This window comes from Eurosta solidaginis, chromosome X (genome assembly GCF_040869045.1).
Source record: "Eurosta solidaginis isolate ZX-2024a chromosome X, ASM4086904v1, whole genome shotgun sequence".
NCBI classification, from domain to species: domain Eukaryota; kingdom Metazoa; phylum Arthropoda; class Insecta; order Diptera; family Tephritidae; genus Eurosta; species Eurosta solidaginis.
The window spans coordinates 169,621,686-169,636,121 of record NC_090324.1 but is presented as its reverse complement, the minus strand read 5'-3'; the positions used below and the strand labels follow the sequence as shown (position 1 = coordinate 169,636,121).

Sequence of the window (14,436 nt, the reverse complement as noted above, 5' to 3'; positions counted from 1 at the left end):
AGAACAAGGAAGGTGCCACGCGTGTTTGAGGCAGATCCTTTTTTTTTCTTATAGAAATACTTAATTAAGAAAGCGAAGTATAAGAAAAAAAAAAAAATACGGAAGAAAAAAAATCAAGCTCGCAAAAAAAGGAATTCAGAAAAAAAATTAAGCGAATACTAAAATACTAACTTAAGTAATTATGCAAAAAAATCATATATACATAAATGTGATGAAAAGTGTGTGTGAAGTGAATACTATGTATGTATGTGTGTTTTTCGGTAAGTGAAATATGTTAAAAAAAAAAGAAAGAATATGTAGGTATATAAGAATGAGAAAACTCTAAAAAAAAACTAAACTACAATTCAACAATATTTCAGGCTTAGGAGTTACAGGGAAATTCAGGGCATAAATCTTACAATCTAAAACATGATTTTTAAACAGCAAAAAAAACCTAAATCGATATTGTCGGTCCCCTCCGTGGTAGTTTGGTGTTGTCGTATTTGCGGCGAATTCGAATAATGTGCTGAGTGTACTCTTTACCTTTGAGATGTCTTCTCACCACAGCCCCGCTGATGTAGCAATCCACATCAGCGACCAGCTATGTATAACTCACCGCTGATTGTAGTTTGTGATATGATGTGATACAACGTGAAGTGATGTGCTCTGATGTGATGTGATATGTTGCGTGCTCTTGTTCGGTGTGGTGTGATGTGATGTGCAGCCCTCTCTTTGCGTGTGTTTAAGTTGTGTTTTGGGATAATAGCCTTTCACCTGCTAATAGCTTTGGTTGTGTTTGTGCTTACCGTGTATTTTGATGGATAGCTGGAATTGCTTGATGTTGGTTTTACTATTTCCGTGTTTGAATGTTTTGTATCAGAAAGTATGTACAAATGTGGTCGTGGTGTTTTTGAGTGTTGCGTGGTTATTGTTGGTGTGGTTGTGTGGTGTTTTTGAGTGTTGCGTGGTTATTGTTGGTGTGGTTGTGTGGTGGTCGCCGGTGTGTTTGTGATCGGCAGGTGTGGTTGCTGGTTGGATGTTTCGTGGTTAAGGTTATGCGTGTATTTCTGAGGTTGTGGTTTTGAATGTGGATCTGCGGTGTAGTAGCTTATCTATGTTTCGGTGGTTGGTTGCAAATGCGTGTGGTTGTGAATATGGATGTATGCAATCTTTTGGTGCAGATGCGATTTTTCTTACTTTTTCCTTTTTTTTTTTTGTGGTTTGGACGAGTGAGAGTGTTTTATGTTGTACTGGTGGCTTACGTGTTCGGTGTGGGTTGTTGTAGCTATTGGTGTTTGTGACTCGGTGTGGTGTCTTTTGGTGGCTGTGACGCGGTGTGGTTTGTAGTTGGTGGTTCGGGTGCCTCGCACCGTTCCTTTAAGCGAGTCTCCTTGTGGTGATGCTAAGAAAAGGAAAACCAAACAATAAAAATATGAAGCTGGGCATAACAATGTCATGTATAGCATTTATAGGCCATTTCTCCGGCGAACTTTAATGTTTATCCGCCCAAACATAAATCAATTTTCTTTCAAGATCATTTTCTTTACGGAGCAGACAAACTATGAAGTTCACTTGAGAAAATGGCACTAAATTCAATATCACTTTTGGGCTAGTCACTAAGGTAGATGTGTTTACTTACCGTTGGTGGATTTTGGTGCCTAGCACCGACGGTGGTGATTGGTTTCCTTTGGGGATTCCTTCAATGTAAACTATGGATGACAAGAGGGGAATGAGATAAATTATGCGGGCGTTAATGGAGGGTTATAGGCATGGGACTACTGTACTACTGTAGGGGATTTAGATACTCGGGAATGGTGGTGGTACTTACCGTTGCTGGTGGTGCTGGATCTGGTGTTGGCAGGAATACTATTTCTCTCTTGGATGCGGCACTTTTCACCGAACCGGTAGCTTACGGTTTCGCACTTTGAAACTTTATCACTTTATACACTTTTAATTTAATTTTTTTTTATTTTTTTTGTCTTCACTTTCACTGCACTCGCGTTGTGGGCACCGTATTCAAGGCTTTGTGATCGAGAAGAACGGGATGTTGGCCCTTTTATAGACAACTTTTTCCTGTTGCCACTACCGTTTTCGGTTTACTGTCAACACACTTTATCCCAAAGTCACTCAAAGTTCCTGGAAGGCTTCCAGCAAGTTAGCTACAACGATTGGTTCTATACTCACACACATACACATATAATACGCAGTAGCTCTGCAGACAATTGGCATTGTTATTTGCAGAGACAGTGGTGCGCGTGTGCGTAGGTGCACAGGGGCGTAGGTTGTTAAACGGCTGTCGTTACAACGGTGGGTAAGGGAGCTTTGGTATGTATAAATTAAACATAAGCGGGGATACGACACCACCATCAACCCCACCACCTGTTTACCGGTTTTGTTCCTGTAAAGTCAAAGGGGAAGGTGTGGACCTTCTATGTGTTCGAGTAGCATGTCGTGGTTCACTGTATCAAAAGCTTTGGACAGGTCAAGTGCCACGAGCACCATCCTATGCTGCGGTTTTTCCTGGTTCAGTCAGTAACTTATCTGAGTGTTTATGGCGTTTAACGCGGGTAGTGTTATGCTTTTTGAGGAAGTAATATTTATGGGTGGCTTTGCAAAGACTGACGAAAAGAGTGAGAACGGTCGATATGACCCGCCTTCGTTTGCTGTTTTCACAGGCTTTAGTGGTGGAAATATACTATCAATTTTCCATTGTTCGGGAAGGACCTCAGCGAGAGGTTGAAAACGTGCGTTATGTTGTTTATTTTTTCAGCGCGAAGGTTTTTTGCACGGGTATGACTATTTCGCCTGGGCCTATTGATTTAGAGGGCTTGGCCTTGTGGAGGTGATGGTAATGGGTGAGTCTTGTTTTTGTTAATGCGTCCGTCTGCTTGCACGACGTCTATAACCTTGCCTACAGAAAGATGCATTACTAAATGCCCACAGAAAACGCTTGCGCATTGCTAAAGGCGATGGAAACTTTATCATTTTATTTTATGGGGGATGTAGATGTTGGTGATTTCTAGGTTTGCATCGCCTGACCGGACAGATAGGCCATGACGTTCTAAGACACTGTCTTTGCAGTCGATGTCGGAATCAAACAGATGATATTGCGCAGAGTGGTGTATGACAAACGCAAGGCCGCCTCCATTTCCGCTCTCGCGATCTTTTCTCTGGACATTATACACAAGACAGGTCTGCAATGCAGATCTTGCTGTTAGTTTAGTCTCTTGAATCGCAGCAATGCAGATGTTGTACCGCTTCATGAAATCGACTATCTCAGTGATCTTCACAGTTATCTATTACAGTTTAACGGCAGAATTCTGAAGGGCAGCGGGGGAGGCGTCAGCACGCTAGGGGTAAGTGACGGGTGACTACGCCTGAGTTGTGGTAGGTGAGGACGCTGTTGCTGCCCTGGGACAGGACGTCCTTGGGTAAGCATTGGAGTACCCGGTGTAGTTTAGAAGCATTTATTTAATTTTTAATTTTATTTCAATCGCGAAACTATGCATTGCTATGTTACCGATTACTATCAGAATTAGACCGTAAGTAGTATATTATTGAACAATTTCAGTTTTTTTTTGTGCCTAAAATCGGCTTGGTATAAAATGTTCAGTTTCCCCCAACTTAGACTTCCTGACCTTATTTTAATTCATCTGTAGCTTTCATTATGTGTTTGTTTCTGTTTTATTTGTAAATTTTACTAATTTTTTCTTTTAATTTTCTTATTTGCAGTTCATTTATGGGTCAATTATAAAGGACATACACCACATTTTCAATTTTTATTACAAATATTATTATATTAGCCATTATTATATTTGTTATTTTATTCTTATCATTATTATTAATAATATTACTAGTTTTATTTTCATTATTATAATCATAGTTATTTTTATCTTTTTTATATAACTATTAGCTATTTATCATTAAAACAAAAATGAATAGGAAAACATTTAACAAACTTTTGAGGAAGGAGAAGACAGTTTATAATGAAACTGTAAACAAGTTTCGTAGGCTCAACGACTCTTCTAGAGTAGTTAGTGATGATATACCATCAACTAGTAGGGAAGCACATATAGGCCTTAACGAATCTTCCAAAGTAGGCAGTGATGATATACCATCTACTAGCAGGGATACTTTTATTCTCAGAGTAGCAAGCGATGATGAGCCACTTCCCAATGCGGAGCCCACTACTTTTGACTTAAATATTGATGAAGAATATATCGATAGCGATAGCGACAATGAGAGGTTTTTATTTGACGACGATGAGTTGGTAGAAAGTTTGGAGGAGACATTAAGCCTCACAGACAGAATACGATCAGCGTTGAAAGGTTGGGCGATCCGGCAAAAAACAACTCAAATCAGCCTTACCGACGTTCTACGTTCCTTGGAGGGCGCCGGACTCAAAGGACTACCGTTAGATGCTCGAACAGTTATGGGAACAAGTAGGGAAGCAGTTTATATTAGACCTTTTCCCGAGGGGGAGCTATTGTATTTGGGAATACAGTACAATTTCGCATTTGAAGAATTTAATTTTTTACAAGACTTGGAACGGATTTCCATAGATGTAGGCATAGACGGACTGAAAATTTTCAAAAGTTCTAATAGGGCATTATGGCCAATTTTAGGTCACGTAGTAGAGTTTCCCAAATCAAGGCCCTTTTTCATGGCTTGCTACTCAGGAATGAGTAAGCCGCCGGACGTAAATAGTTTTTTATTGGAATTTTGCGCAGAAGTAAATAATTTACGTCAAAACGGAGTAAAGGCAGGATCCGTTGAAGTTTTAAAAGAATTTGATATAAGGCTTTTCACTTGCGATTCACCAGCACGATCTTTTGTAACTGGTGTCAAGTCGCACACGGGGGCAAGAAGCTGCCCTAAATGTGAAAAAGTAGGTCAGAGGTTCGGAGCTAGGATGAGCTTTTCTCAAGTTGTAGCAGAACCCAGAACAGATATTTCTTTTAAGAATAGAGTAGATATGCAACATCATTTAGATCAATTTAGGGATAATGAAAATGTGTTAGAATCCGTAAATATTGACATGGTTTCTCAGTTCCCTTTAGAACCTATGCATTTAATGGACTTAGGAGTAATGAAGAAACTACTTGAAAAGCTTGTAACAAGAGGGAACGTAACAAGAATGAATGCAAAATTGAAGTTTCTCAACAGTTACGTTCCCTCTGAATTCCCTAGACGCAGCCGAGATTTAGATCAAGTAAAAAACTGGAAGTCAACAGAATACCGCCAATTTTTATTGTATTCAGGCTTGTTCGTTTTAAAAGACTGCATTCCAGACAACCTGTATTCTCACTTTTTGCTATTACATTGCGGTATTAGACTTCTCTCTTGTGAGAAGTCTTGTAGAGTAGAATCCAATGTCGCGAATGAAATGTTAGAAGAATTTGTTAGAGTGTTTGCTGAATTATACGGTGCGGATTTTGTTAGTTTTAATGTTCACGGGCTTTTACATTTAACTGATTGCGTTAAACAGTTCGGTCCACTAGATAACTTTTCAGCATATAAATTCGAAAATTATATGCAAAATTAAGAAAATGATTAATAGTCCAAATAATATACTGCAGCAATTATTTTTAAGAATTGAAGAAAGGCGCAATTTTACGGATTTCAGCAAAATTTCAAGTATGGATAAATTTGTTATAAGTTCTACCAAAGACAGGGATAGTTTTTTTTATAGCAGTAAAATGGGTTCCCTAAAAATAGTCAACCAACAGAGCGAAGGAAACACTTTTAATGTTGTAATTTTGACACAAGTTGCAGACGTTTTTAGAGAGCCCATTGTTTCCTCATCTGGATTAGGTATTTTAGTAGGTCAGATTATAGATGAGAGCATTTATAGCATAAGTAAGGAAGACCTAGACTTTAAGTATTTTGCAATCCCAATAGGTAATAAATTTATTTTAGTGCCATTATTACATAATCTATTTTATAATTTTTCATAGGTCAAATATGGATTCAAATTTTGTCGAGGAAGAGGAGCCGGGAACCAGTCAGGCAAATGGTAATGCAATTTTTTTATTCTTAGTTCTGCCTATCATAATGATTATTCTCATTAAATTCTTTATAATTGTATGCTTCTTGTTTTTTAGTATCACGACGCTTTAAAACTTCCCAAACATTTTACGAACGTGCTGCCACCCAACCACTGGCTGAAAAGAGTGACTTTGAAGAGGTCACTCAAATGGAACGCCTTTTGGCTGCAGTTTCAAGGATAGAGGCCCGGCAGGAAGAAATGTTGAAACGACTAGCCGCTTTAGAAAAAGTGATTGCCGACAAGGTGGGTTTTTTTAATAAATTCAGTCCATAGAGTGGTAGTGCTGGCATTAATTCACAACCAATTGATAAATCTTTGGTGTTTGATTTAATGCTTTGGTCTACCGCTATCCTGATTTGTCCGTAAGTCAAATTTTAGTTTAATGAAACTCAACTTAAATTTTAGATGCCCGAACGTGCAGAGGTGCAGACTCAAGGCCAAGTTCTGCGTGAGGTTAAGGTGCTTTCCGCCAAAACGCAAAGAAGCATCGGCCGTATCTCCGGAGACGTGTGCAGCGAGGAACAAACCTTTTTACAAAGTTTGCTCCCTATGTCATCAGAAGAAACTTTGCTGAAGGTGGAAGAGTGCCGTACCAATAAGGCTCACGCTGATGCTATGATATGCCCCTATTTTTACTAGATCTAATATATAAATAAAGCACCCTACAATTGAATATATATATATATATATATATATATATATATATATATATATATAATCTTATAATTTTATAGTAGGCCATCATTTTTCGGCTAAAAGGCACAAAAGGCTCAATCGAGAGTGTCATGCAGTCACTCTTTACTGACGAGTTGGCGTGGGAGTATAACTGCTACGGCGGATTAGGGAAGAAATCCTTTACAAGTCTAAAGGTCGTAGATATGGTTCTGGGTAGGTATCAACATATTTGAAATTAGTAATTTTTTGTCGCTAAATATTAATATTTGCTTTTTTTAATAATCAATAGGGGCATTCGCAAGTATACATAGTGATAAGATTTTAGCTATTAGGCATTATGTACTTTTAAGTCGCAATAGATTTAAGCATGTCAGACGAAAAAAAAAATCTGGGGTTAAATTGCTGACTACTATTTAATTTTTAATGCATAGCAATTTTTTGTGTAATAACAGCGACTATCGCATTCACTATGGCGTAAATGAGAGTAAAATATACAAAGTATTAAATGAAATCACCTGCTGAACTGAAGACAAATGAATAAAAGTAGCGATAGTTGCTGTTATTAGACAAAAATATTTTTTATTCTTTAACTGTGTAAATAACTTCCTAATATTTCTTTACTTTATATTATTTACTTTAAGATTAGTATAGTTAACTAACAATAAGTTGTGAAATCCACTTTTTCTATTTATACTTTGTTTTGTTTTTTTTTTTTTTTCAAACTTCCGATTCCGAATATTACGTTAAATTATTTATAATATAATAAATAGTCAAGTCCAACATTTATGATAATATTGTTCTTTTGTTAATAACCTCCAATTCCCAATACCGATTTACATAGAACGTCCCTCGCTTTCTTCGATATAAATTTTGCTGTACAAAGTTCGTTGAATATTGAATTATGATCAACTTATGCCAAGTATTTAGTTTTTATTTTTTTTTTATTTTATTAAATTTTATATTATTAAATTTAATTGAAAGAATGATATCTAATCTATATTTTAAATAAGAAACATATTTATTTGAATTTTAAATGAAAAGCAAAACGTAACACTAGTCAATAGAAAAATGAAATGTATTAATAGATAAATGTATTTTAACATAATGAATGAAGTAAAACGAATTTTTGTAAATATTTTTTAATGTAAATATCTAAAATATGCATATATCTAAATTATTCATACTTAAAATGAATTTGTTGTATTTTTAAGTTGAACTATATTTTAAATAAGAAAAATATTTATTTGGATTTTAAATGAAAAGCAAAACGTAACACTAGTCAATAGAAAAATGAAATGTATTAATAGATAAATGTATTTTAACATAATGAATGAAGTAAAACGAATTTTTGTAAATATTTTTTAATGTAAATATCTAAAATATGCATATATCTAAATTATTCATACTTAAAATGAATTTGTTGTATTTTTAAGTTGAACTATATTTTAAATAAGAAAAATATTTATTTGGATTTTAAATGAAAAGCAAAATGTAACACTAGTTAATAGAAAAATGAAATGTATTAATACATAAATGTATTTTAACATAATGAATGAACTGAAACGAATTTTTGTAAATATTTTTTAATGTAAATATGCAAAATATGCATTTATCTAAATTATTCATACTTACTTAAAATGAATTTGCTGTATTTTTAAGTTGAAAATCGTAATTTCTCAATAAAAACACAGAATGAAAAATTTTGGTCATTTTTTGGGGGGTTTTTGGTTATTTTGTGGGGTTTTTGCAATTTTTTAGGTATTTTCAATTCGCATTATGGATTAATTTATCATTGGGCTGGCAACTCTGGAGCGCCTAAAAGTATGCAACCTTTTTAAAATTACATTGTGAGAGCAGTTCAGCTATTCACTTTTGATATGATGGTTCTGAATGAGTGCGACAGAGTTGAAAGATCACACGTACACGAAATATCCCATTTCACCATGGATAATATCGGCGCCTCGCCGAACAAAATTATCCAACTTATTATCCAATTTTTTGGATAGCGTCAGTATACGATTACCCGAATTTTTATCCACTCATGGTTAGCAGGGGATGATGTTGGCCATATACACACATATGTGCTCAAGTACCGAAATAGGGTCAAGCCAATATGCTGACTTTACATACAGTAAATATGTACATTTTAGTTCATAAGTATTAGTGTAAATAGGTATAAGCAGAATAAGAATATTTTGTATAAAAAGAGAAGCATTTTCAAAATAAACAAGAATCACAAAGAATCACTTTGACTGATCAAACGCTTAAACATCAACTCCGTATTAATTATATTATTGGAGGCAGAAGGCCACGCAAAGAACGGTAACAGCAAAACTAAGGAAACTGCATCGACTAGTTTGCATTGGCATAACGGGTACAATGAGGACGTCCCCTGCTGATGCACTTAGTGGTTTAGTGGGAAGGGAGGCCCCTAATCTGATAGAGAAGAGAACAACACTAGGCTTGCTAAGACTCTCAAATATTTCGGAGTTGAAGACAGGAAACATAATAAAATTCATAGGAAATCCCCCATTACAACTGCGTGACGTAATGTGCCCTAAGCTCATAACCTCACGGAACTGTGAAGGGTCCATTGTGTACAGGACCAACTGGGAAACAGGGAAGCCCTAAAATGACCCTGACTCAGAGGTCTAGATCACGGATGGATTGAAATTCTATGACGGAAGTACGGGAGCTGGCATCTATGGGCCGAATAACTAAAAATCGATAACGATGCGATGCTACCCCAGCATATTTCGGGCAGAAATCCATTCAACAGAAGTCTGCGGTAGAGAATGTCTGCGGAGAGGCTAAACATCGAAGAGAATCTACATTATGTCGGACAGCCAGGCGGCCCTGCGCACCTGACAATCCTACACTGTAATCCTTAATGACCTGGTAGCCAAAAACAAGGTTTTGGTAGGATGGGTTCCCGGACATCATAAGGGCATGAAGGTAATGAATATGCAGATTTCCCAGCAAAGCTGGGCGCAATAGCAACATTCTATGGTCCAGAGCCCTTTTGTGAACCCACAAAAGCACACACTAGGGAAACTATAAGTAACTGGGAAACTAAACAATTCAGACGTCACTGGATTCACTGCCCAGGGCAAAAACAGGCCAAACTTTATTCACTATGGGAATCAAAAAAATAATTAGAAGCTTTATTGTAATGTACGCAAAACTGTAAGTGAGCTTATAATGTGTTAAATCCTCCGCCCTTAAACTCGAGCGTCCTCGATCGATGCGTTTACGTAAATCTAGGTAGGTCTTTAATCCCCATCTCGATAGTGTTTTGGTTGGCTATTTCAACTTTATTCAATTTATTTCTTTTAAATCTTAACAATGCAGTTGTACTAATAAGCAAAATAACTAAAATAAATGTTACTTTAAAAGAGACATTAATGTAATTTCTTGTTTTCAGAAGGGAAATTCATTTCACTTGATTGCAATTCTTTGATAGAATTTAAAGATAACATTGTGTTTTATTATAAGGTTCGATTCGAGTTCAATAGGCCGATAAAAACAAAAAGTAATTTCTATTTTGAAATATGTCGTATTATCTACTTCAGTGCTGCCCAAAATTTTTTATATGAAAGTGCGAATACATGTACAAAATTGTATGCGCATTGAAAATTTTTTTTGTATTTAAAAAAATATATTTAAAAAATTTTAATTGTTTGAGGTCGGAAAAAGTTAAATATTTGGTTTCAAGTTACAAAATATTTGCTTAAAATATTACGTCAATATCACCAACATACAAGAGCCAATAAATTTAATTCTGAAAGTAGCGAGAAATTACGTTGACCTCTCGCCTCAAGTTTTGTGGGAACATATTCTATATACATACATATATAGTCGGAATTTGGGTTTCAATAATCATACTAAGAGTGAATGTAGAGATTTCCCCGAATATTGCATTGGAAATTGAGTGTTACAACTTTTGAAATGCTTAATTAGAGGGTTCTGGTGGTTTGTTTTAAATTTGTGTTCAAATTTACATACAAATATTAGCAACAGAGATTACTGAGGTGCTGAATTTGGATTTAATAAAATATTTAACAAGTAAATGATAGGCATGGTTACTTTACGCCCCCCCCCCCCCCGCCCCTTCCAGTCAAAAAATGTCTCATAACCAATCAAAATATTATACCGAATTGAAATAAAAAGTCACAGAAACTACCCCGTAAAGAGAATCTCTAGTTCAAAATAAGTGAATTTTTACTGCATTCTGAACCACTAATAGTTCGCCATCTATCTCTTTTACATGTTTTCAACTGGCGATGTCCTAGGCGGTGGAAATTGTCCCCACTGCTTTAATTTTTCACTAGTTCCTAACTATATACAAATTTCTTTTTGGTACTTTTTCGATAGTTACGTACTGGTGGAATAGTGTTGAGAAAGAGGCATACTCATATGTAGCCACAGCTCGTTAAAGCTGGTAGCAGTTTTTGTCGATTTTATAACTGAAAATCTAGCTATTAACGAACTAATAGTTATTTGGCACTCTAGGTCTAGTTCTCAACCAGAATTTTGTATCACTAGTTACTGACTTCCCTTGAGGGTAATTAACTAATATCATATGAAGTTAGAATAGGCTCCTCTTGTTTTGGTACAGTTTTGCTCTTTGGTCATATGCCCCATATGTATATTTCAGCTCCGCGGTCAATTATCTATTTTAATTTTATTTATGAATCAATTTTGATAACAAATTTTTTTCAGTGCTATAATGTTTTTGAATAATTTTTAGTTGTCAAATCGTTAGTGTAAATCTTTTTATCATACACAAGTGGTTAAGCTTCATACGGGAGTGCTTTTTGTTCGCACCTTCATAAGAAATTCAAGCATTTTCATATGATTCGAAATTATATGTAAGGGCATATGGGAGTGTCATGAACTTTTTTTTATATTCAAAGTGTGAATTTGAATCTGTGCCTATGATTCAGGGCAAAACAAAAACAAAAGTGCTACAAGTGTATAGGGGTTGAGCAGCTCTGATCTACTTCAATACTTATAACACAAGTTAGTTCCCCAAGTATGTTCCCTTAATTTTCATATTTTCAGTATCGAATTTTATAAAGCCATTATATTTGTTTAAAAATAATAAATTATTTGCTATTTCTTCTACCGTTTTAATGTGTTGATTATTTATTTCAGAACAATTATCGGTTCACTAGTTGGCAGGTGTGCTTTGCACGTGCCGTTTGTTATATCTTCCACTATATTTCGTAAGCAAATGGAAAGATTATTAAAAGATTTGGTTAGGTTAGGTTAGGTTAGGGTGGCTGCCCGAGCGCACACTTAGGCCAGTAGTATTAGGCCCGTTGTGATACCACGAAAAACACCGTTACCTTTCCTATTGCAACCATTTTGAGGACCTGATGAAAGCTGCCAGGTCCTTGACGTCATGCTCCACAACCTGGCTCATATTATCAAGAAATGGTGCTTCCAGAAAACGCTGCCGTGCTCCGCTTAGTGCTGTGCAGTTGCAAATGAGGTGAACCACCGTGAGGAGGAGCCTCATCCTCTTTACAACTCCTACAGCAACGACGATAAGGCGCTCCTAACTTTTCTGCATGCCTACCTATGAGGCAATGACCCGTCAGTGCCCCCACAAGTGTGTAAATTGTATCCCTTCTTAGGTTGTACACGTGACGGGATCTTTTAGGATCCCATTTAGTCCAGGTTTATTTCGATGTTCGACACCCCGGTATTTGTAGCCATCTTTCGCCGGCTTGACGGTAGATGTGCTCTTTTAGCATTAGCTTGCATGTGGACAGGGGCATACCTAAGCGTTCTTGCCCAGGAAGAACCTGTCTTGTTGTAACCTGCCTAGCGAGTTCATCTGCAATGCAGTTTCCCTCGATATTCCTATGTCCAGGGACCCATGTGAGGCGTACACGGTTCTGTTGAGCCATCTCTTGAAGAGATCGGCGACAGTTTAGTGCTAGTTCAGAATTAAACGAGTGGGAACCAAGAGCTTTTGTGGCAGCTTGGCTGTCGCTGAAGATACAAATTTCTTTGCCGACATTATATGTCCCTATCCTAGCTGCGGCTTCCATTATGGCTGCAACATCTGCCTGGAATACACTGCAGTGGTCGGGTAGTCTGAATTAGAGCTGGAGGTCAAGGTCCCTTGAGTATACTCCACCTCCAACTCTACCGTTTAGCTTGGAGCCGTTCGTGTATATGGAAATGCTGCTGCCCATAGCAAGGCACTTATCCTACTCCGTCCAGGCATCCTTGCTGGGTATGTTTATCTTAAAGTTGGTTCCCGCAAATGTTGTGGTCGCACAGCGATCCGTGCTAGGAGGAAGAAAACTGTATTTGTTTAGTATACTTGAGTATCCTGTGGTCTTGTTGTTCCAACACGACAACTCCCTTAGACGCAGGGCTGACGTTGCCGCTGATCGATGGCCAGCCAGATCCAATGGAAGGATGTCAAGAATGACCTGAAGGGCTTTGCTAGGCGTTGTTCTTAGAGCCCCGATTATACCTATCATGCTAAATCTGTGAACTTTACCCAACAAGTTAAGGTTTGACGCCTTGCTCAACGACTACCCCATACAGCAGTATGGGTCTTATAATCGCGGTATAAATCCATCTGCATATGTTGGGGGTGAGTCCCCATTTTTTTCCAATGGCTCTTTTACACGTATATAATGCAATGTACGCTTTCTTTTGTCGCTGAATAACGTTGTCCTTCCAGTTCAGCTTTTTGTCTAAAACTACGCCTAGAAATGTGGCTTTATCTGCCAGGCTTAGGCGCACCCCATTTAGTTCTGGTAAGTTTAACGATGGTATTTCGCATCGTTTGGTATATAAGACAAGCTCAACTTTGTCGGAATTGACGCTGAGTCCACATCGGGAAGCCCACAGGGAAACTTCTCGCAATGCTGCCTGCATCAAGTCGCATAAAATTTGAGGGAACTTGCCTCTGTAGACAATCGCTAGGTCATCAGCATATGCCACAACCTTCCCGCTCCCCCACCTAGTATCTGTTAATAGCGAGTTTACCGTTAGGTTCCATAGTAGAGGGGAAAGGACACCACCCTGGGGCGTTCCCCTTGCGACAAATCCTATTATATCAACCTTCCCCAGTGATTAAAGCACTTCCCTTCCCCTGAGCAGTAGATAAATCAGTCCCACTAGGGGTCTATTTATGTCCAGACCAGTTAGAGCATTGTTAACGGTGTCTGGGCTTATATTGTTGAACGCTCCTTCAATGTCTAGGAAGGCCACAAGACAGTAATCCTTTTCGAACAAGGATGTTTCTATAGTAGAGACTAGGCTGTGTAGCGCAGTCTCGGCAGATTTACCTTTGGTGTACGCGTGTTGAGGTTCCTATCAATGTTTGTAGTGAGAAAATAGCTAACTATTCTCTCTAGGGCTTGAGTGCGAAGGATGAAAGACTGATAGGTCTGTAGTCCTTCGGCTCGCAGTGAGAGTTTTTGCCTGCCTTAGGAACAAATATGACCGTGGCGCTCTTCCATGCACACGGAATATAGTTCAGAGCCAAACAAGCGGTATATATGTACCGCAGCCAGTTGGCTGATAACTCCGAAGCGTAGAAAGTTGAGCGGGGACAATCCCGTGTGATCCAGCAGCCTTAAAAGGTTTAAAACTTTTAATTGCCCACCTCACCCTCTCCTCACAAGTTTGGTTTGCTGCATGAACTTCCGGTGCGTTGGTCATATTTCCCGCCAAATGTGTGTCCAGGAGCAGTTCTAGGA

At 37.6% G+C, this 14,436-nt stretch overlaps 1 protein-coding gene across 1 annotated transcript; it reads left to right on the top strand.

Moving 5' to 3' along the window:
* Nucleotides 1-5,887: 5,887 nt before the first annotated feature.
* Nucleotides 5,888-6,667, top strand: LOC137234730 (uncharacterized). The gene is made up of 3 exons (XM_067758180.1): nucleotides 5,888-5,995; nucleotides 6,084-6,271; nucleotides 6,434-6,667. Exons 1-3 carry the CDS (start codon nucleotides 5,944-5,946, stop codon nucleotides 6,665-6,667), a joined length of 474 nt encoding a protein of 157 aa, XP_067614281.1. The 5' UTR covers nucleotides 5,888-5,943.
* The last annotated feature ends 7,769 nt before the right edge of the window (nucleotides 6,668-14,436 follow it).